Here is a 24817-nt window from a genome sequence, read left to right as displayed (position 1 = left end):
TGAAGGGATCAATGGATCCACACTTACACAGGTGTTAGGCACTCCACTCATTTGGCCCAGAGGGGCAACAGCCACTATTCCAGTTCACAGACAGGAACAAGCAGCTGTGGAGGTGCTGCGGTGCAGCCTGCCCTCAGATTGGGAATTTTTTTATTTTTTTATTTTATTTTTTGGTCCCATCACAAAGCCTTGTTACTTGGAGTTTGTGTGAAGAAAGGTGAAATTCAGCAGCAGCAGCCAGAATAATTTTTCTCAGATGGTTAAAAGTTCTAGTTAACTAGATTCTTACTTAAAGTGGTTTGCATCATTGGCTAAATAACGATTGCCCCGCTGCCAAAAATACCTGAATAAAAGAGGCCTGGAGGCTGGTGGTTTTCTTCTTCCTGCTGTCAGACAGAGAAATAACACTCTCCGAGATTTCTTTTCCAGAGGTTGGTAACTTTAGTCTCAATGAGATTTTCTTTTCTCTCTCTTTCAGGACAGTTATTCTGAGTGAAGGACCCTGCAAAGCCTACTAAGTGGTTATCATGGGCTTAATTGCATTTTTGAAGACCCAGTTTATAGTTCATCTCCTCATTGGGTTTGTCTTCGTTGTGAGTGGGTTGATCATTAACTTCGTCCAACTATGCACACTAATCCTCTGGCCTATAAACAAGCAGTTTTATCGCCGAATAAACTGTCGCCTTGCCTATTCGCTCTGGAGCCGTGAGTATACTATGATGGGGATGAGGTAAAAAATTATTGAGTAGAGTTTTGGTAAATCCTGAGGCTGTTGATTAATCGCAGCTAACTCACTCCATTAACTCAAAAAATTAATCATGATTAATCACACTGTTAAACAATAGAATCCCAACTGAAATTTATTAAATGTTTTTGATGTTTTTCTACATTTTCAAATATATTCGCTTCAGTTACAACACAGAATACAAAATGTACAGTGCTCGTTTTCTGCTATTTTTATTACAAATATTTGCACTGTAAAAATGACAAAAGAAATTGTATTTTTCAATTCACCTCATACAAGCACTGTAGTGCAATCTCTTTGTCGTGAAAGTTTAATTTACAAATGTAGGTTTTTTTTGTTTATTACATAACTGCACTCAAAAACCATACAATGTAAAACTTTATAGCCTATAAGTCCACTCAGTCCTACTTCTTGTTCAGACAAACAAGTTTATTTACATTGGAGATAATGCTGCTTGCTTGTTATTTACAATGTCACCTGAAAGTGAGAACAGGCGTTTGCATGGCACTTTTTCAGCTGGCATTGCAAGGTATTTACGTGCCAGATGTGCTAAACATTCGCATGCCTCTTCATGCTTCGGCTGCCATTCCAGAGGACGTGCTTCCATGCTGATGACGTTCATTTAAAAAAAAATGCGTTAATTAAATTTGTTACTGAACTCCTTGGGGAGAATTGTATGCCTCCTGCTGTTTTATCCGCATTCTGCCATATATTTCTTGTTATAGCAGTCTTGGATGATGACCCAGCACATGTTGTTCATTTTAAGAACACTTTCACTGCAGATCTGATAAAATGCAAGGAAGGTACCAATATGAGATTTCTAAGGATAAATACAGCACTCAACCCAAGGTTTAAGAATCTGAAGTGCCTTCCAAAATCTGAGAAGGACGAGGCGTGGAGCATGCTTTCAGATTTCTTTAAAGAGCAGCACTGTGATGCGGAAACTACAGAACCCAAATCACCAAAAAAGAAAATCAACCTTCTGCTGGTGGCATCTGACTCAGATGATGAAAATGAACATTCATTGGCCCGCACTGTTTCGAATCATTATCTAGCAGAACCTGTCATCAACATAGACACGTCCTCTGGAATGGTGGTTGAAGCATGAAGGGACATATGAATCTTTAGCGCATCTGGCACGTAAATATCATGTGACGCTGGCTATGACAGTGCCATGCGAATGCCTGTTCTCACTTTCAGGTGACATTGTAAATAAGAAATGGGCAGCATTATCTCCTACAAATGTAAACAAACTTGTTTGTCTTAGCGGTTGGCTGCACAAGAAGTAGGACTGAGGGGAGTTGTAGGCTCTAAAGTTTATCACATTTTCTATTTTTGAATGCAGGTTTTTTGGTACATAATGCTACATTTGTAAGTTCAACTTTCACGATAAAGAGATTGCACTACAGTACTTGTAATGGGGGAATTGAAAAATACTATTTCTTTTGTTTTTTACAGTGCAAATATTTGTAATCAAAATAAATATAAAGTGAGCACTGTACGTTTTTGTATTCTTTGTTGTAATTAAAATCAATATGTTTAAAAATGTAGAAAACATCCAACACTATGTAAATAATTGGTATTCTATTATTGTTTAACAGTGCGATTAATCACAATTAATTTTTTTAATTGCTTGACAGCCCTAGTAAATCCTGAAACATATTGGAAAAGAGCATCAAGTTAGATGACCGCCACACCTACGTGTAACTTCATTGACACTCCTAAAGGACTGGCAGGTCAAGCCCGTCAATGATCCCCTGCTGCCCTGTCTGATGGGAAATGAGTACACTTTCTCTTCTAAATATCTTCTAGATTCCACGCAGAAATCTCTGTTAATGCAACTTTAAAAGGACATAGTCTTCCTCTTCTTGTGCCCTATGTTTTGTCTGCCTTGTCTCCTATCACAAGCAACTCTTTGCCTTTTCTTCCACTGCCCCTTGTGCTTGGCCCTGTAAATGGTAATACGTTGCTCTCAGGGCCATCCTTAGGATTTATGGGGCCCTACATAGTATTATTAAACTGGTGCCCCTATGCTCCATTGTAGGCGGTCCCCAGCCGGTGCCACTGACCCCAGTGTGTCAAGGGGGCATAGCCACTACCCTTGCCCGTGGACTCCCAGAATCCCCCCCATTGCTGACACACACCAAGCTTCGTACGCAGCAGACGCTGTGGCAGCAGCTCAAGGCAGGCTTCACGCTGTCGCACGGGGGCTGCATCTTGCCAGAGCCCACGGGCCACCTGCAGCCCCTAGCCGCTCCTGGCTCCCCACGAGCATTCTGACAGTAATAACAACAATAATACGTGTGTGTGTGTGAGAGAGACAGAGACAGAGCCAGTGTGTGTGTGTAACTGTGTGTCTGTGTGTTTGAGACTGTGTGTGTATGTGACAATCTGTACTGGGGGACTGTGACTCGTGAGAGACAGAGTGTATGTGGGTGTGAGAGTCTGTGTGTGAAAGAGACTCTGTGTGTGTGTGTGTTAGGGAAGTGTGAGAGACAGTGAGTGTACTGTCACTTTAAGTCTCCCCCTCCCTCCCTCCTCAGCTTGGCTTTCCCCCTTTCCCCCGCTGACTCACGTGGAAGTTTCACTCCTCCTGTTCCGGCCCCAGACCAAGTGGCGCAAGCAGGGTCCAGGGAGGGACTCTGCTCCGGGCAGCGGTGGGCCGCACCGCCAGTGACCGGCCATGCTGCCCTGGGCTCCCCAGGGCTGGGGCGGCAGAGCCGGAGGCTGGAGCCCTCGGCCAGCCAGCTGAGGAGCAAGTGAGGGAGGGGGCGGGGTTGGGGGTGGGAAGAAGCCTGCCGGCCCAGCGTGCAGGAGGGGCCGGAGAAGAGAGGATTCCAGCCTCGGCCAGGGAGGGGAATGGTTCCCCAAATTTTTGGGTGCCGTACACAACCATGTATGCTGCATATGCCTAAGGATGGCCCTGGTTGCTCTCCTTCTTCACAACCTTCCCCAAAACTCCTGTACTTCATTGGGCTTCACTCCAGCATTCCTGCTCTCTTCCGGGACTTTGTTCACTATTTAATATGGGGCACAATTTCCAGTATGGGTGTCTAACATTAGACTCCTAAATCCGTATTTAGGCACCTACCTCAGTGGTCTGATTTTCAAAAAGGGCTGTTTACTTTAGTGGGAGCTACTGGGTGCTCAGCACTCTTGAAAATCAGATCACTAAGGTAGGTGCCTCAACAGGGATTTAGGCTTCTAATGTTAGATGTTAACGTTTAAAAAATCATGGGCTCAAAACGTTATAAACAGACGTACTCTGTAGCAAGAGCGATGGAAGCTTCCTAAAAGTAGGGGGGCCACCGGTGCCCCCCCCGCGCGGCCTCTTCCCCTGAGGCCCTGCCCCTACACCGCCTCTTCCCCCCGCCCCCCAGGCTCTGCCGCCCACACATGCCTCTCCACCCCCTCCCCCATCACTTGCCTTTACGGTAAAAATTGGTGGGGTCATGGCCCCCTGGCTCCCGTGTTTCATCATCCATGCTGTAGTATCTAAGATATAGATCAAATGGTAGGGGGCGGGAAGAAAACTGCCAGAGAAAAATGTTGTTTTCAAGTTTATAGGAGGATATTTCAAAAAATACTTATTTTTTTATATTTCACTGTGTCCCTTTAATATATCAGAGCACAGCCCTGCAAACATTTACTCACTCAAGTAATCGTATTGACTTCACTGGGAGAATGGCCTTCCTGTGTCATCAAGGCTTGGTTTGCAAATGTAGGTTTTTAATTTATACAAGAAGTGAATATTAAGCATGGAGAGTTATCCACTGTATACCAGCTAAAAACAGATTAGTTTTTAAAATGCCTATATCAATCTATTGCCTATATTGAAAATACCATATACTTATGCTCCAAAAGGAACATAGCAGTTGAGCAAGATCCTAGGTGCAATCCAATTATAGCATTTTATGTGTTAGTTTGTAGCCTACTATACATTTAAAATCTGTGAGAAATTAAACTATGAAAGTCAAGGTTTATAATGTAAACACAATCTCAGCCTTAACAGTGCAAATGGCCTGTAATGGAAAAGCTGACAGAACTTTAATTGTTGTTTATAATGAAGAAAGTGATACAGCCTTATAAACCTAGCAGGGCAAGTGTTGCCATTTATAACATGAATAAGGAATACTGACTAACATATTTCGGGAGTGGAGCTATAGTTTGCATTCCATTCTACATGGTTGGTTTTGGTCAGTTATTTATAAATATTTCTTTTAAGCTGGTGCCAGTTCTCAGCTCAAAGATAACTTTTTAAAAAAGCAAGTTCAATAAAAACCACTCAGTCCAGCTTTGTGCGCTGTAACTTTTTTCTTGGTTTTATGAGGTGTGCTTAGTATAGTAATACTTATCCATGGCAGCTGTTATTTTATGTGGCTGACATGGGTCATTGTAGAACCAATGGTATCCCAGATATAATACACTTCACGTGATTCAGGATAACTGGCGGTGGTGATAGAACAAGAAGACCCAAGCTGGGCTTAAACTGTGATCTTGGCATTTGCAGAGTCACTGTGACAGATATTGCAACCCAGTGGAGTACCTGTGTATTAAATTTATGAAGGGTTTATGTATGAATGTGTTCTTCTCCATGGAGGAGGGTTACCACAGCTCCACCAGAAACTAAAAACAGTTGGGGAGTGATCAAAGCGAGTCACTGAGGCTGAACAACTCTAGGGAGGTACCACCCCAGGACTATTTTGCATACACTGGTTCAAAGTGGGTTTTCCAGAGACTCAAAGAAAGAGCTCTTGCTATACAAAGGCTGAGTTTGAAGTGACACAGTGCCGTCTTTCTGAACCAGCAAACCAATGTTAACTTTTGTCCAAGGGGCCTGATCCTGCTGAAGGATTGGAAGTACTTTGGCCCCATAAGACTGATGTGTTTTTCTTGATATGTTTAGTGTGGGTTTAAATCTGTTTATTTTTTATACATTTTTCTCTGTAAAACTTTTTCAGTAAGAATACATGTCCGTGCTTAGAAAAAACATGGTTTACTGGTAAACCACACCTGTCGTAGCCCTCGGAGTGAAAGCAGAGCCCAGCCACAGGCTGTTAGCAGACTGGCATCCTGGGGATAATACAGTGTAAGGCAGGGGTCTGTGCAGCCTTAAAACTGCTGATCAGAAAGGAGTGGGACAGGGGTCCCTACCCAGAGACAGGTCATGGCAGGCGTTCTGAAACCTGAGTGGGCACTCTGAAGTAGACTGTAGTGGGAGGATACAGATGTAGGTCCCCTGAAACTGTGACAGTCACCATTTAGGTGGGAAACATTTTTTTTTTACCTTTGGTGTGGAGTTATTGAGTGACAGTAAACGTAACACCGCAATGCCATGTTTACAGAATCACTTTTCAAAGTACAGCCGTGCTTTAGAACGAAGGCTACTGCATCCTCAACTCAAGGTGTTGAGCTCTTTGTTTGTTGCCCCATGATATCTCTCAGGCTCCCTAGAAATAGAAAACACTTCAGAACATATTTAATTTGTGAAGAGAATCTGTATTTCAGTGTTAGTTCTCTTCAAATGACTCATGCTTATTAATAGGGCAGTATGCTTAGTTTAGTCCAGTTGTAAAAATAATATCTTAAAATCTTGGTATCTTGAAACTACTGTCCTCTTCACTCTAGAGCAGTAGACAGATGTATCCTGCCACTCTTTGGCTTACTTTGTTTCTGGATGGTTTTCCTCTCGGGAGGCAACAGGAGCCCCTCTTCTGGCAAGCTGAAGCTCTAGAATCCGAGAGGGGTTGGGCTAAATTATAAGCATTTTTTTTTTTTTGTTAAAGTTAAATCTTGTTGGCTCGCAGGCAGTTAGAGCGAGTGTCCAAACCATCCTGTAAACAAAAAAACAAGATTTAAGAGAATAGGCCATAGCATTGACAGGATCAGTTTGAGACTAAATATCTGGAGCCCAATCCTTTTTTTAAAAAAATCACCAAAAGAAATAAAAGCCCCACTCCTTGATGTATATGCATCATATATCAGTGCTTCCTCGTAGTAACTCCCCTGTTCCCCAACCGTCATATCTCAGTATGAGCGCCAGGAAAAATCTCACAAGAATATTTCAGAGTAATTGGTGGGAATGTTCTCATACCAGTGGATCCATGTCTGGCTCTGTTGAATTTTTGTTCTCTTTGGAGAGGAGAGCTCAGGTACAGCTTCCATCCTTTTTTTAAGGAAGATTTTTTAAGAGCAGAGAGTAGAGTTTGATACAGGAGATGTAATAACATTAATCTCCAGAAAGAGAGAGGCAATTTGTCCTGTGTCTAGCATAATAAGGTTCATTTCTGGCTGCATAAAGGAGCAAGTTATTGACTAGTCAACAGGATTAAGAGTAGGTGCTGTGGAATAACACACTGAAGTCATTGAATAATCCTCCAGTAACCTGAGCCCCAAATATCTTAAATCCAAGGACAGCTCCATCAATGGTGGGCCCACTTAGTGACATCCCCCACTTCTTGCATTTTAAACATACTGGACTAGATCCGGCTGCAAACCTGCTACAGTGAGGGTGGTGGTGGTATTTGTATCATGCCTAAGGACACAAAATGAGGATCAAGGCTACATGCTGTGCAGACATGCGGGAAAGACAGTCTGTGTCCCAAAATGTTTGCAATGTGGAATAGGACAAGACCTAAATGGGTGGATACAATTTTTTTTAAAAAGGGGTTGAGGAGGACGACAGCTATGATGAAATGTAGTCTAGTTGTTAATTTATATTGAGTCCCCTGTACAGTTGCTTCAGACATTTTATAACAACACAACAGGGTTTTACTCCATCTCTTATATATATTTGACTGTTTAATTCTTTATATAGATGATGTAATAAGAGTTTTACTGATCTCAACAGTGGCTAAGATTTCTTCCACAGGATAGCAAGATAATTCTATTTAAGGTTTACATATTTGTGCATTAATATATGTTCAAGCACTAAGTTTGTATGACAGGTTTCAGAGTAGCAGCCGTGTTAGTCTGTATTCACAAAAAGAAAAGGAGTACTTGTGGCACCTTAGAGACTAACAAATTTATTTGAACATAAGCTTTTGTGAGCTACAGCTCACTTCATCGGATGCTGTAGCTCACGAAAGCTTATGCTCAAATAAATTTGTTAGTCTCTAAGGTGCCACAAGTACTCCTTTTCTTTTGAAGTTAGTATGGGAATAGTTTAAAGTATACCAGAGGTTTATTCACAAACCTCTCACTGAAACCACCAAACATGCACTTAATTGATGCATTTCATCACTTAGGAAATAGGGCTGGCCAAGTTTAGAGAAACCTGTAGTTGTCAATTATGCATCCCTGTTGATATTCTCATTTCCTCCCTTCTTTAAATCACAGTGGGAAAGAGTCAGACTTGACGTACAAGTTACATTAGTCTCTTCATGCCCATAAAGGGGCCCTGAATAAATGAGATCTAAGTGAATAGGCTTGTGGATATAACAAGAAAAGCAATTTAGATAATCAGTCCTGGAGAAGCTAACCCCTCTTTGATTAACGTAGAGCAGTGGTTCTCAATTTTTTTCCATACTCAGACCCCTCTGAGTCTGCCTCATGTCTAGTCTGGATCAAAATTGGACCCCAGCCCATTTAGCTATATGGCAAGGGCAGGCTGGAGACCTTGCTACCACCAGGTGGAGAAGCCCTCACATAGAGAGACACTGCCCCAACTCATCCAGCCAGTGCCTTATGAAACAAAGCTGAAGTGCAAAGCTACATTAGTGAATGTTCTATTGATGGTGGGAATTCTAAATATGCAGGAGAAGAGAAGGAAAGCTGAAAAGGGGTGGGTAATGAATGTGACATCAGAGAGAAAGATGAAATGGAGGGAAGGATAGAGGAAACACAAATGTAGAAGAAGAGTTAGAGAAGGGAGAAGGAAAAGGATCTTTCTCTTTCCTTCTTTTGTAGACTAAATAAAGGAGAAGCAATTTCTCCTTCTGTTCTTACCCAGTAATTTCTCTGAACTCTCCCCGTTCTTCCCCATGTGTCTCTGGCTTTGTGTTGGTAACCCAATAGAGAATTATTACAGTCATGTGTTTAATATTAAAATATACTGCAGAAATTCTTGTGGCATTGATCCATTAAAAGCCCATGATATTGGTTTGTTTACCTCAATCAAGCATATTTCATATGAACTCAGTGGAAACATTAGGTTGAGTCTATGCATAATTTGTGTTCCACCTGGGAGGAGATGTATCCACTTAGTAGAAAGGTCTACTGCTGAAAGGCCCTGCTTTCAGGTTCCAGGGTGGCGGAGTGGGGAGGTTGGTGTTTGTGACATCTTGAATTTACGTTGAGCAACAATAACAATCAGGTATTTATCCCGCGGCCTAAATCCCATTTCAGGGTGGTAGCATAAATATGAATGCAGGTTATCTGGTGTATGTCAGTCTGATAACTCATTTAATCTATAATATAATATAAACCAGCAACCTCAGCAGGATGGATTAAAAAGGTGATAAACATTGTGGTCTAGAAAAGTTTGGAATGGGATTGGGACGGAGAGAGGATATTAAACGTGTTATGGTTAAGCATTACACCTAGCCTGTGCATTACACCTAACCTGTGTCTTTTCCCCCCCCCCCCCCCCCAATATTATTCAGAGTTAGTAATGTTGCTGGAATGGTGGTCAGGCACAGAGTGCACTTTATTCTCAGACCAGGCCACAGTGGATAAATTTGGAAAAGAACATGTGATCATCATCTTGAATCACAACTTTGAAATTGACTTCTTGTGTGGTTGGACCATGACTGAACGCTTTGGAGTGTTGGGCGTGAGTGATTCTGTTAACTTTTCCTTAATCTTGATTTAATTTTAAACTCCTGGGTTTGTTTTTTCATTTGTGATGGGATTTTCAAAAGAACTCCCATTGACTTCAGTGTGGTCTGAGCTAGGCCAGTGCTGAGCACTTTTGAAAATCCCAGCCTTAGTGCTTTTGCTTAGATCTGACATATATAAATAATCAAATGTCATTGGGTGGCATTTCTTCCAGAGTTCCAAAGTTCTTGCTAAGAGAGAACTGTTGTATGTGCCCTTGATTGGTTGGACGTGGTACTTCCTTGAGATCGTTTTCTGCAAAAGGAAATGGGAAGAAGACAGAGATACAGTTATTAAGGGATTAAAATGTTTGTCTGATTATCCTGAATATATGTGGGTAAGTGTCTGATCCTTTATATATAGTGTCTCCTCTGCTTAGAGTGCAATTATGAAGACTATATTTGTGTGGTGTGTCAGCTTCATACTTAAGAGCGCCGCCTTCTTCCTGTGATTACATATGAAGCGTATAGCTATATGCCTTGTTGCAAGTGACTTCATTGCACACTAGCCAGGCTTCTGATCTGTTATTGGCTAGGCATGCCATTTTGAAAATTGTTGGTAAACATGCATAAGTATTTCTCAAAGTATTTAGCAGTAGAAACCTAAACTTACACGTCTCAAAACTTACAACTTTTTTCCCCCTGCTAAAAGGATAAAGGGACTTTCCATAACTCTTTTTACCCAAAAAATACGTTACTCAAGTTTTACTACTGAACTTGTGAATCTAGGCTAAATTGTCCAGGCTAAACTAAACATATTATTTTAAAAAATAGGATGTTTTTTTCCTGCCATAACCTGCAGGGGGGCAGTGGGAGGAGAGATTTACAAAGGTTGCAGATTACAATGGAAAGTTTTTGCATCAGTGCATTCTCTTTGCTCTGTGAAATTGTACAGGTGTTTGAGAAACCTGCAAGAATATACAGATGTCTCCAATTGCCTTTGAAGTCCACATCTCCTTTATATATGCATCCATCAGTTAATTAAGCTCAGTTTTGTGGGGTATATTACAATAATACAACATCATAATTAAACCAGAAAAAAATTTAATATTCTGAAAGATACTTTCATGGTTTCACATTTTTGAGCCAATGTATCCATGACTCCTCACCACCAAGAATTTAACTTGATTTGAGTCTATTTAAAAAGAAAAAGAGTACTTATGGCACCTTAGAGACTAATAAATTTATTTGAGCATAAGCATTCGTGAGCTACAGCTCACTTCGTCGGATGCATTCAGTGGAATGCATCCAACGAAGTGAGCTGTAGCTCACGAATGCTTATGCTCAAATAAATTGGTTAGTCTCTAAGGTGCCACGAGTACTCCTTTTCTTTTTGCGGATACAGACTAACACAGCTGCTACTCTGAAACCTATTTAAGATAAGTTCCATCAGGCTTGAGAACCTGTGCAATGCATTTCAGTCTCCAAATGCAACGCTAAAAGGTCCGTATTGTAAATACCTTTGTGGGCCGAAAGCTTAACTCCAATAGTACCAGGCACCACTATAAGAGGTGGTGAAAAGATTTTGGCTCCACATAGCACCTCTCATACGCAGTATATTCCAAAATGTTTTACAAAGTGATTAAATTAGCAATCCAGTGGCTGTGTGATCAGATAAAGTTCACAAACAGTGCTGAACAGAAAAGATTTTCTGAGAAGGGAAAAGTTGTTCAGGACAACAGCATTCTCTCCAGCTCCAGCATAATTGTTACTGAAGATTATTTTTTATAGGTGGAGCTAATAGTGATGTCTACAGTTAAGATGGCTTCACAGTTTGCATTATAAGCCCCTGTTGTCAATTTCCTATGCTTTAGCCACCTGGGCTATGCTTGGTCTCTGCCTCAGACTGAATATTTTTGGAATGTTTTAATGAAAATGGGTGTTGCTTCTGCGAATGAGGCTAGTGAAACAGAGGTGGTTTTTGCCATTGTTAACAAAATAGCAAAATTAAATAAAACTGCCTCTTCCAAGAGCTCTAGTGCCTCCATTTTGCAGCAGTAACTTGAAATCTGAAAGGGAGATAGTCTTAGGGTCCATGAGATGTGTTATATATTCCCCGTGAAATCCACCCAGATTTGATAGAGTTATTATAAACCCTCTTAAAATCAACATTTGTACATGCTCAGTAAAGCCTGCCAGAGGCTTGCTAGTACAATCTTTGAACATTCCATCTTCAAAGAGCATACTTCCACCTCTACTAAGTCTCCTAAATGGCAGACAGAGAGCCAGAGCTGCAGACCAGGGGTACAGCAATAGCAGCTACACCTCTCCCCTTGGCTCTTGTTTGGGAACTATGAGGAAACAGAGCTCTAGTCTCAGCTCTTCTACTAACCAGTGTTGATTATCTGCCTTTCAGAGCCCTTATGATTGAGCAAGGCCTCATCCCCTTTAAGAGGGAGGCAAATATCATTGAGAAACTTCACAAATGAAAGCAACTGCTGAGAAGTTGCACAAAGTCACTTCTGGCAGACTTTGGAATTGATATTAGGTTTCTAATATGGCACATCTCATCTTTTTAGCCACTCTGTCACTCAGAATGAATGTGCCAGATCTGTGTGCTTGGCTATGCTCTCTGTAACCACTCGACCACACTCCCTCCGGAGCAAGAAATAGAAATCAGAATTGCTGTCCCCCTCCCCTCAGCCAGAAATGGAAACCAGCATCCTTGTTTCCCAACATTTCTCCACTGTCTATAAATAACTGAGTAAGCCACAGGCAAAGTATGTCTCATGTCGCCTTCTAATGGCTGGCCCACATAGAGGATAGATAGCCTCCTACTGCTACCACTTATTCTTTTAGCTCAAGTGATAGATGTCTGTGCTGCCCAGCTAAAGGTTCAGGTTCCAACCATGCTGATGGTTCAGAGGGTCAGTATAATTCCAGGTGATGGAATTTCTGAGGGCGTTCAGTTTCTTTTAAAAAAACATAGGAAATTATATATAAAAATTACATTAAAATAACTTTCGGTTGCACAGTCAAGCACTCAAAAGTTAGGAAATGCCAGAATTAAGGTTGTCTGTGCAATCTTCACTGGGTCTCCTTGTGTGTTTGCATTATGATAGTCTTTAATTACAAAATCACATAGTTTTTGTTCTACAGTACTTCTGCTTCATTCAGTGCACAGGATGGACAGTGAAGGAGGCGGAGAGTTGCGAGAAGAGAAGTTATTATGTTTAAGGTGCTGGACTGAAACCCAAGACAGCTGGGTTCTTCTATTCCTGGCACTGCCACAGATATCCCACATGATGTTTGACAAAGACTTTCATAATGCATAACCACGATGGTGTTAAATTAATGTTGCATTAATAATATTCATTATGGCATTTCCTAACTTTGGAGTACTTGACTTTGCAACCTTAACATTCATGTAACACAGCTTTTTTTTGTATGAAATATGTATATATACTAAAGAGAAAGATAGAGACACAACAGCACTGTTACATAACAGATGTACAGTGACTATAGCAAAATTGAGAGACTATCTTGGTTTCCACATTTTTAGCAGGACTTACTTTTCAAGCACATGGTGAACTACAGCAACTAAACATAATTTACTGCTGTTATATGTAGAATCAACGTCCCCTTTTTGGCTTTTATATGATGCAGAGATTTGTGTACACAGAAGTTAGGAATGCAGCAGTGCCACGCAGCTGAAATGAGGCCAAGAGAAGTGGGGAAATAGGTTCCAGCCACTCAGAATGGCCAAGAATCCAGAGTTCACCCCTGTGGCACCCAGAATAGGTACCTAGTGTTGTCTATTCCTATTAGTTTTGCTCCTGGCTTCATTTCCAAGAGGGGAAGATGTGGGGTGGCAGCCTGGGAGAATCAGATCTGTCTTCTCTGTATTGTGCTTTTTTTAAGTCGTGTAGTGGAGGGTTTCAGCCTTTGTCAATAGGTGCCCAGAGTGGGGTCAAACAGGTGATGTAAGGGTGAGTCCATCCAGTATCCCTCCACACCCCTCTCCTCCCCCCCTCAAATGAAAATACTTAGATACTTCCAGATAATATATTTGCTTTCAAATGGGCACGTATGTCTTTGAATAGCTTTTCTCACTTGCGTACCAGCCCCTTGCATGCTCTGACTTTTCAGGATTTTTTTCCTGTAATGCTCTTTCAACTGTAGTCAGTAGTAGTATTAACTTTTTAGACCCATATGACCTTAAATTTGGTATCAGTACTTTCAAAGCTTTACTTTTACATTACCTGTATCAAAATCTGTTCTTCTCTACACAAGTGCACCTGCCACTGGCTCTCCCACCCTGGCTTAACCAGGAGGTCTTCAATGATCTGAAACTCAAAAAAGTGGAAACTAGGTCAAATTACAAAGGATGAATATAGACCAATGACACAAGTATGTAGGGACAAAATTAGAAAGGCCAAGGCACAAAACGAGATTAAACTAGCTAGAGACACAAAGGAAACATTCTACAAATACATTAGAAGCCAGAGGAAGACCAAGGGCAGGGTACATCCGTTACTCAATGGTGGGGGGGGGGGAATAATAACAACAGAAAATGTGGAAATGCAGAAGTGCTAAATGACTTTTTTGTTTCAATTTTCACCAAAAAAAGTTAGAAGCGGTTGGACGTCTAACATAGTGAATGCCAGTGAAAATGAGGTAGGATTAGAGGCTGAAATAGGGAAAGAAAAAGTTAAAAATTAGTTAGACGAGTTATATGCCTTCAAGTCACCAGGGGCTGATGAAATGCATACTAGAATACTCAAGGAGCTGACTGAGGAGATATCCGAGCCATTAGCAATTGTCTTTGGAAGCCATGGAAGATGGGAGAGATTCCAGAGGACTGGAAAAGGGCAAATATAGTGCCAGTCTATAAAAAGGGGAATAAGGTCAACGCGGATTACAGACCAGTCAGTTTAACTTCAGTTCCTGGACAGATAATGGAGCAAATAAGTAAGCAATCAATTTGCAAACACCTAGAAGATGATAAGGTGATAAGTAACTGTCAGGATGGATATGTCAAGAACAAATTATGTCAAACCAACCTAATAGCTTTCTTTGACAGGTTAACAAGCCTTGTGGAAAGTGGGGAAAGCAGTAGATGTGGTATATCTTGACTTTAGTAAGGCTTTGGCTACAATCTCGCATGACCTTCTCATAAACAAATGAGGGAAATACAACCTAGGTGGAGCTATTATAAGATGGGTGCATAAATATTTGGAAAACCATTCCTAGAGAATAGTTAGCAGTGGTTCACAGTCAAGCTGGAGGGGCATATCAAGTGGGGTCCCGCAGGGATTGGTTCTGGCTCGGTTCAGTATCTTCATCAATGATTTAGATAATGGCATAGAGAGTACACTTATGAAGTTTGCGGACAATACCAAGCTGGGAGGAGTTGCAAGTGCTTTGGAGGATATGTTTAAAATTCAAAATGATCTGGACAAATTGGAGAAATGGTCTGAAGTAAATAGGATAAAATTCAATAAGGACAAATACAAAGTACTCCACTTAGGAAGGAACAATCAGTTTCATACATACAAAATGGGAAATGACTGCCTAGGAAGGAGTATGGGATCTAGGGGTCATAGTGGACCACAAGCTAAATATGAGTCAACAGTGTAACACTGTTGCAAAAAAAAAAAAAAAAAAAAAAAAAAAAAAGCAAACATCATTCTGTGATGTAGTAGCAGAAGTGTTATAAGCAAGACACAAGAAGTAATTCTTCCACTCTACTCTGCGCTGATTAGGCCTCAACTGGAGCATTGTGTCCAGTTCTGGGCACCACATTTCAGGAAAGATGTGGACAAATTTGAGAAAGTCCAGAGAAGAGCAACAAAAAAATTAAATGTCTAGAAAACATGACCTATGAGGCAAGATTGCAAAAAATTGGGTTTGTTTATTCCGGAGAAGAGAAGACTGAGAAGGGACATATGACAGGTTGTTACAAGGAGGAGGGTGAAAAATTGTTCTCCTTAACCTGTGAGGATATGACAAGAAGCAATGGGCTTAAATTGCAGCAGGGGCAGTTTAGGTTGGACATTAGGGAAAACTTCCTAACTGTCAGGTTAGGCACTGGAATAAGTTGCTTGGGGAGGTTGTGGAATATCCATCGATGGAGATTTTTAAGAGCAGATTAGACAAACACCTGTCAGGGATGGTCTAGATCAGAGGTTCTCAAACTGGGCGTCGGGACCCCTCCGGGTGTTGCGAGTTTATTACATGGGTGTCGGGAGCTGTCAGTCTCCAACCCAAACCCCGTTTTGCCTCCAGCATTTATAATGGTGTTAAATATATAAAAAGGTGATTTTAATTTATAAGGGGGGTTACACTCAGAAGCTTTCTATGTGGAAGGGGTCACCAGTGCAAAAGTTTGAGAACCACTGGTCTAGACTGTACTTAGTCCTGCCATGAGTGCTTGGGACTGGACTAGATGACTTCTCAAAGTCCCTTCCAGTTCTACCATTCTATGATCTACATCTTTGTGGTAGAAAAGAGAATTTCCTTATTTAGTATTGGAAATTGCTTGTTTCTTGTAGCTGAGCTGGAACTTGAAGCTGAAGTCATGTTCATGCATTTTTGTGTGTTCCTGTGACTTTTAAAGGAAGAAATATTTCAGCTGGAATTAAGCCAGGGGAGCAGGGGGGGAGAGAGAACGTGTGTGTGTATATATAACCTATTTGCTTGATTAGAAAATAAACTGATATCCAAAAAGATGCTTTAAATTTAAATGCGTCTCTGAATATTTGCATGTGTGTTCCGCATTCTTTGAGACCAGGCTCTAATTAGCTGTGTTCTCAAAGCAGATACTGTACAGCAAACTGCTGGTTGTAATTCTCAAATAATATGATCTGTTATATTCAGTTATGCCACTGAAAAGTTGAAGGATGGCTCTGATGTGTGATAACTATAGAACAAAGGAGGAAATTGTGTGTGTCTGTCCATCCTGTAAGAGCTCCAAATCTGCACTACACAGTAATTTCTTGTTAAGAAAAACCCTTGTTTTTCCTCTTGTTTTGTATGCTAGTTTCTCCTGTATTGTGAAGGAACTCGTTTTACAGAAACCAAGCATCGTATCAGCATGGAGGTGGCTGAATCCAAAGGGTTGCCTAAATTGAAATATCATCTGTTGCCCAGAACCAAAGGTTTCACCACTGCTGTCCAGTGTCTCAGGGGAACAGGTATGGGTGAGCTGTTTGTTCTAAACCTTACTAGTAATGTGTGTTATTATGTATCATAGTTCAGTATATTCATTGCATTCGGTGAGTAGGTGACAATACAGAGTCAGTATGGCTCTTGGATGACATCAAGATTAAGCTGAAGCACTAGACTCCATTTTCTAAACAATCTTTAAAATGTATTAATTTTTTCTAGTTTAATTTGCAAAAATTAATACTTTCCATCTTTAAAGTGGCAATATACAAACATTGTATAATTATTCAGCTCTCACTCCACTCCTGTGAGGTGTATGCATATACTCTGCCATAGCTTAAATTGTTAAGGAGGCCATCTGGGTAAATAAAACCTATGGGTTTTGAAATGTTTTGCCAACTGGTATTATTAAAGCAGTGTTTGCATCAGGGTTTGTTTCTGTTTAAAGTTTGAACAGCAGCAACCTCGATGCTTTGGATGCTGAGGTTAACAGCTATATTTTCTTTCCTTCGACAGTTTCAGCAGTGTACGATGTAACACTAAACTTCAGAGGAAACAAGAACCCATCTTTATTAGGAATCCTTTATGGAAAGAAATATGAAGCAGATATGTGTGTAAGGTGAGCATATAATGATGGAAGTGAGACGTACAAGGTTTGTGTTTGGATACTGTGTCCCCAAAACTGGTAGGAAAATGTCATTCATCACTGCATCCCTTGAGGATGTTCCTTTGCATGCCCTGAGGATCTTCCCATTTCCCTGTCATTCAAACTAGTCTCACTTAAAAGAGCCCATGTCACAGCCATCATCTGTCAGGCCAGAAGGAGACTAGGTCGAAATTTCAAGAGTGGGCATGACTACTCCTATAATCTGGCATTCACCTGCGCCCTCCAGAATCAGGAAAATGAAACTAATCATGCCCTCCCTGCCATGTGGTGTTAAAGTCCTGCCCAAAACGAGCAGTCTCTCATAATGGATTGTGTAGATCTGCATAGTATGATCATTCTTCTCTTTTCTTATGTGACTTTGATTAGTACTGAATTCACAATATTAATCCTGAATGAATTCACACCGAAAAATGGTAAGACAAAAACACCCTATCGCCTGTGGGCAAACACTTTGCACAAAAGGATCACGCCTTTTGGACATATCAGACCTCTCAGTCCTCATCCTCAAAGGAAATCTGCACATCACCTTCAAAGGATGAGCCTGGGAACTTAAATTCATTACTCTAATAGACACTAAAATCCATGGATGCAACAGACATGCTCGTTGTTTTGTGGCCCATTACAACAATTTGTAACACATCCTGCTGCCTACTAATCCTCCATTGTCCTATGATTGCAGACTTATTGATTGCCCACTTACATCTTGTAGGAGACTACTTAAAATGGTGAACCCTTAACACTTAACAATCTGTCCCTCCTTGTATTTAGCTTAGGCTCTCTAGTTTCTTTCTCCAGACCCAAAGAAGAGCTCTGTGATGCTCAAAAGCTTGTCCCATCCAACAACAGAAGTTGGTCCAGTAAAAGATATTACCTCACCCACCTTGTCTTTCTCATATCCTGGGACCAATGGCTACAATAACACTGCAAATATTTTAAATATCAACATTGTTAATTGTCATCATTAGCATCTGAGTTAACACTGATTGAAATAAATGAAGACAGTCAGTCCTCACAGCTGTTGTTTCAGGCCCTCTGCTAACTTGACAGGTGTCTCTGTGTCTGTTACCTTCAGCTTTGAAGGTTTTCTTCGCAACTGACACAATTCCTTTTATTCCTTTTCTTTAAAAAACTCAAAGTAAAGACTCTGAACAACAACTGAGAGGTCTGTCCACTCCCTTCCCCACCTCTTATCCTTGTGTTCCCTACACTTTGTGAAACGCTACCTTACTCTGATAGAGAGATTGCTGTTGAATAACCAGAGGTATTTCTTTTTCTCCCCGGGTTGTTGGGCACTGCCGTGGAGTGTGTTGCCAAGCTACTGACCAAGTTTATTCTTCTTTTTGGTACAAGGGGTTGTGTGTTGTATTGAATCCTATTGAGGAGAACTTCTTGGGAGTCTCACCTAGACCTTCAGCATTGAGAGGTAGCAGCAACAATTTAGCAAAATGTAGAGCAAGAGCTGCCAGCCTAGAAGCAGGTGAAACACTAGCTGTAGTTGGGGAGGAACTTCCATTCCAATCCTGTTCTCGGGTGCTTATGTAACTTCCCCGAAAATTACTCTCTCAGCTGACATTCCCCATGCTTGTTGAGAGCCCAGAGTGGAGAGGGACTGGAAACCTGGAACAATTCCATTTGACCATTTTGGGAATTATCCAGGGATGGAGAAGGGAAAGGCATGCATTCAGAAATGCCTTCAGGAAATTTTTCAGAAATCTTTTTCAGTTGGATAACTCAAACTGTTTTCACTTTAATTCTTCACGCTTGCCACGTACATATTCCCAATGAGGAGCGTGTGCTTTGCTAAGTGGAGAAACAAGTTACAAACCAAGTAACAGTGCACTGCACATGTGCTGAGTATGATTTCCCTAGACAATTGTAAGTGCCCAAAGCATGGCAAAGTAGATATGAGTAAGTATGCACAAGCAAATATCTGGATATTTGTGCACTGAAACAATGGCTTCATCCACTTAATACCTTCTGCTTTGCTAAATGAGATGTGAGCTGGTGTGGCTTGGTGGTGCTAAAGGAAAGATGAAAACCAGTGGCTGTCAGTCAACCTTACAGAAGAGTCTGGGGTATTAGTGCTAGGTGAGCTTTCCTGACTAACTGTGCCCAGTTACTAACCTAACTTCTGAATTGTTCAGTCTGCTCTGATTTTAGACATATATATTTATTTGTGGGGTGAATGTGCCTTCTCAAGACACTTGACTGTGCTAGAACCTGCCTTGTTTAAAGTTGCTTGTGGGCATGGGAGGTTAATCCCAACTGGAAATACAATTTTTCTGTTGATGGGAACTTCCTACAATGCTGCAATGAGCAGGTACAAAACTGAATCTAATTTTTCCAGACATTATGGTGAGCTCACTGGTAGGATGTAGCTAGCATACATTTCCCTGTCACAGGCTGTATGTTTCTGTCCTTTTACTGCAAACTGAACACATGTGGCACCCTTAATGAGTCTGCAGACTTGGCTTAGGTCAAAGAAAGGAAGCCATGTGAGCTCAGGTTTTGAGCATAAGGTGTACGCCGTCCTCTGAACAGAGAGGAGTGGCCAAGCCTGTTTGCACACTTTGCTGGTCTTCATTCATAATGGACTCCAGAGAATTGAAATAATCCTCCTAAATCATCAAAATGGTCTTGCTGTGAGTACCCTCTAGTGGCGATTTCAGTGCAGTGATGACTTTGGAATAGAGCTTTCAGCAAATGATGCTTTTTATTAATGGTGCAATCCTTCTTTATAAAGCTATTATCAAAAACTAAATATTAGGTTAGTGATTTAACGGTCTAGAATGTGTTGAACGTGTCTTTCAGAGCACTGGGAAATGCTTTTTTTTTTCCCGCTTGTGTATTTTACAGATTATTGTACTACGTGTATGAACTGCTGACCTGGTCATTGGCCATCTCATTGATCTTTTTTTTTCCCCCACCAGTGTCTTTTCTGTTTGCCCAGAGGATCACAGAATTGGATTATTATCATCCCTCGAAAAGATGCTACATAACTAGGGATGAGTGAACCTTGCAGGTTTCGACTTTGCAAATTGAACCTTGCAAAGAGTCTCTATACATTGCAAAGCAAGAAGGCTGGCTCTGCAGTGGGAAGTAATTTGAAAGCTGGAGACTGATTGCTGGAAGGGCAGAGTGATTGAGAGGACAGTAGAATAGGAGGGAAATGAGTAGATTGTCACTAGAAGTGGGATATGAAGAGAAGATGGTTTCAATAGAGCTGGTCACAATTTTCCAAATTTTGATTTTTCAAGTAAAAAAAGATTATTTTTTCACTATGAAAATGTTTGTGAATAATTTTCCAGTTTGTTGACCAGCTCTAGTCGTCAAAATGTGAACTAGATCTTACTTGAATTCAACCATTGATAACGCCATTGCGACTGCAGTAATACTTGACTAGAAAATATGTGTCTTTCTGAGGGAGACAGAAATTGGTAGCAAACAGCTGTATATTCTGCTGTTTCATGAATGCAAATTTCTAAGTGGGAACTGGAAGTGTGGTTTCTATTAAAAGCTGTCTGATTCTTATTTGCACTTCATTACTTTGGTCATTCTAAAACTTCTGACAGTTTTTGCTATATATTGAATTGCAGCTCTTCATTTGAAAAGATCTAAAGTAAAATAAATATCTGGATTTTCTTTTAAGACTCTTTTTTTTTTTTTTTTTAAATCTCTTTAATAAACCAGGAGATTTCCTCTTGAAGATATCCCTGTAGATGAAAAGGAAGCTGCAAACTGGCTTCATAAACTGTACCAGGAGAAGGTAAATGACTTTTTTCTCTTTCAGATCTGCCATAAAGTAACGTTCTAAGGAGCAGCATGTCAAGAGCTGAGCAATGCACACTCAACTCGTGAAGGGAGAGAGGAAATGGGAGCACGATTTGTAACTTGGCAGCTATTCCTTAGATTCATTTAAGGAGCAGTGTTGGCAGGCTTTGAAGGGAGCCCCATCCATTCCTCTTTGACCACAGAATGGTGGCTGTGGTTTGAAGGGAAACGTTGTGGGATACTGCACAGACATAGAAGACACCCTCTCCCCCCCCCCCCCCCCCCACACACACACAGCTACCCTCGGGGGAAACCATACGTAACCTGGTCTCTTTTGCTATGTCCTTCGGGTTTGGGGTATTTTTCATATATTTTTAAATGCTTTTGTTCCACCTATGGACGTTTCTAGGAGCTATAGATGCATGATAATTCTAAACCAGAGGTAGTGATTCATTTTGGACACATTTAGCAGAGTGAGGCTCTAGATTGCAACTTTTGCAGAGCTAGTCTTTGTTCTGTTCTGCCTATTCCTCTGTCTCTGTCCACTTGCCTGCCGGATCTCTGCTGCAATTTCTGACGTGATGCAGGCAGGTCCATTAGTTTGCTGTCAGAGCACATAGGTAGTGCATTCTCCGGGTGCTCAAAAGTTTTCTTTCAACTCTTTTTCCTAGATGGTAAATTTCTTGTCCACAGATTTAATAGAGCTGCAGGGATGGGGAGAGAACTGTACATAAAGTTTGTCATGTGCTTGTATAGATTGGACTTGTGTACATCTGTTTTGAAATGCATATCTTGATTTTTATTTTTTGTGTGTGCTGTTTCTGGCACGGAAGGTAGAAGAGCACAGAAACCCTGACACTTCTGAGGTTTTTTTCTGCCTTGGTGACCTGTACTGCAATATTTCCAAACCTTCACTTAACCTGTAGGCAGGCAACAAATTGTTCATAAGGTTCTTGGCGTTCTTCTCCCAAGTTTCACTTTTGTTCATTATAACCATATTTATTGTAGATCCTAAAAATACTCAAAACAATTGGGGCAAGGGGACTGAGAATTGTTCACAAAGAATATTAGTTGTTGTCCGCCCCTCTTGTATCCTGGATGTCGATGTGTCAAACAGACTTAAGAGTCATTTGAAAATTATGAAAATACCCCATGAAATTTCCCACTTTGGTAGCTGAGCGTTGATGCACATTTTTAGTTTTTGCTTTTCCATTTGTGTCACCCTCTTTGCTGTCGAGTAAGTATAGAGTTAAGCAGGGAAAGCAGATAGCACACCATTTCACTTCACTTGGACAGAATGCTGCCCCAGTCGAGGATCTGATGTTGGCTGTACCGCCATTCAACACTGGAGTCAAATTTTATTAGAGGGTTTTTTTTTTCATAAATTGATCTCAGTGGGTTTAGAAAAGCCACTGTAACTGTGGAATTCCTAAAGTGCTGTCTTTGTACTAAAGGATTTATTATTAAGAGGGAATGTCTTGAGCTCATCTTTTTTTGGTAAAGACAATGGAGGCTAAAATAGCGATAGGTTAAATAAATGACTTTTCATTCTATATGCAGCTTATAAATCATTGTCTTAAACTGAGAAAAATAATGTGGACACAGTAATCATTTGTCTGATTTTTCTCAGTACCACACTTTTCTAAAGCCTTAGTTCAGGGCGTATTGCTTTCTGAAGTTCTATGGTTCTGGCTACAGGATTGAGCCTTCCTGTGAAGAATCAAGCCTCAGTATCTTCAGGTTGCAAGGACCCTGCTGGTCAGCTTGTGCTTTGCCTCACTCTGTTAGCTCCAGAAGGAGTACTTTTCTATAGATGGTTCCTGACTCTCTGGTAATAAAAACAGGAAGAAGGAGCAATAGAGAAGCAACCAGCACAGGACTGGAAAGTGTCTGAGTAGTTCTCAGGGCTAAAGCTTCTCTGAAGTCTGAACACAGTGACAGCTGGGGGTGGCATGTAGAAAGGTGGAAAGAGACTGACAGTATTTGATTTCTGTTTGTTTACGTTTGTTTATTTTTAAATAATGTTCAAAATGTGTGTTTATAGTATTAACTGATGGTTATTGCAAAATAACAGAATGCCAGACAGACCACAGAAAATACAAATTCCTCTCACAGACTCTAATAATGCTTGCCACAGATGTGGGCCTTTATGGCATCATGGAATTCTACAGTCTGGGAACTATACATGCAAAAACTAACATTCCTGAATTAGGAACATTCTTTTTTTCCCCCTACCGCTCTCTCTCCCAGGATGCTTTACAAGAGATGTATAATCAGGAAGGCATATTTCCCGGCCAACAGTTTAAACCTCCTAGAAGACCATGGACTCTGCTAAACTTCCTCTTCTGGGCTACTGTCCTGCTCTCTCCTCTCTTCACATTTGGTTTTGGAATTTTTGCAAGTGGATCACCCCTTCTTATCCTTGCATTCCTGGGGTTTGTTGGAGCAGGTAATGAAAATTATTGAGAAGAGGGAGATGATGCCAAAGCACAATATGATACAATAGTGGCCATTACCTGTTATAAATTCTGCGTATGATTACTATTAATGATACTTCCAGAAAGTTGTTATTTTGGATGAAAATTCAGGACAAGTTACGTAGGTTTCCATTTTTGCATAGAAAAACAATTATTTCAAAAGCCTTAATTTCAAACAGGTTAGTCTCTTATTTCTTAAGTTATACTTAATGTGCTAATTAATATTCACACAGTAGCCCCTTCATGAGGGGTGAAGCATATTCGCTGGGTAATGTGAAGAAGTTTGCAGTGATGTTCCCCATACTGACTGAGTATGTTCTGTGGTTAACTGAAGACTTCAGCTTCCAGAGCTATCAGTACAGTTTCTTTTAAAAAATGTGCACTAGTTACACTTTTATTGATTCTTAAAATCTGGACTGCCCTATGGTTTAATGATTTAGCAGATGTACTTGATCCAAAGTGTCAGTCAATGGAAGCTGCATACACAGATTGGAGGCAGTGTCTGGCCCGGAGTCACTACTGATTGCTCAGTCTGTGACCTCTGTATCCAATCCCCATGGCCCATCTAGCATCAAAGAGTGTCTGTCTGAGAGAGAGAGAGACGGAGACGGGATTTTATCATTATATCAGTTGTAATGCACCTCCAATTTCTGTATTCTATTTTAAAGCTTCCTTTGGAGTTCGTAGACTGATAGGAGTAACCGAAATAGAAAAAGGCTCCAGCTATGGCAACCAAGAATTCAAGAAAAAGGAATAACTCACAGCTGCAAGCAGAGCACATATAACCAGACTATGGTATCAAATTAACTTCATTAAAAAACACTTAGAAACTATCTTTTTCTTATTAACTGATGACTAATATTAATGAATAATACTTGAGCCAAGAATGAAGAAATTGGACGAATCAAGAGGAGAGAAAACATCAGCTTTCTGTCTGTTTAAGGACCATGGTATTCAAACTTGGGGTGAAAATCTGGGCTAAAAAATGGTAACTTTTTGCTTTGTTTGTGGAGGGGCCGAGAAATATTGGACACAGTGAGCTGTTTCTGCAGATGACCAGTCACACTGGTTTATCCTTCAAGAATCTGAAACTCACTTTGCAACAGGAGCCATTGAATGTTTCCTCTTGCTAAAGTCAATTTAATATCGGTTTTTCCCAGCATCCATGCTGAGTGCGCTCCAGGAAACACAACCCATTTTAAATTCACTGACAGTAGTTCCTTGGGTGAAAGCC

The 24817-nt window shown here is 40.8% G+C and overlaps 1 protein-coding gene across 1 annotated transcript; it reads left to right on the top strand.

Annotated features, from left to right (window-relative positions):
- Positions 1-527: 527 nt before the first annotated feature.
- On the top strand, positions 528-24372 carry AGPAT3 (1-acylglycerol-3-phosphate O-acyltransferase 3). Its single transcript, XM_077817802.1, has 8 exons — positions 528-705; positions 9349-9518; positions 9738-9899; positions 16544-16697; positions 17185-17287; positions 21026-21101; positions 23357-23555; positions 24252-24372. The coding sequence occupies exons 1-8, from the start codon at positions 528-530 to the stop codon at positions 24338-24340; spliced, it is 1131 nt and encodes a 376-aa protein (XP_077673928.1). The 3' UTR covers positions 24341-24372.
- Positions 24373-24817: the final 445 nt, after the last annotated feature.

Source organism: Eretmochelys imbricata, chromosome 1, assembly GCF_965152235.1.
Source record: "Eretmochelys imbricata isolate rEreImb1 chromosome 1, rEreImb1.hap1, whole genome shotgun sequence".
NCBI classification, from domain to species: domain Eukaryota; kingdom Metazoa; phylum Chordata; order Testudines; family Cheloniidae; genus Eretmochelys; species Eretmochelys imbricata.
Note: the sequence above shows the minus strand (reverse complement) of the source record. Positions and strands in the feature narration are given on the sequence as shown.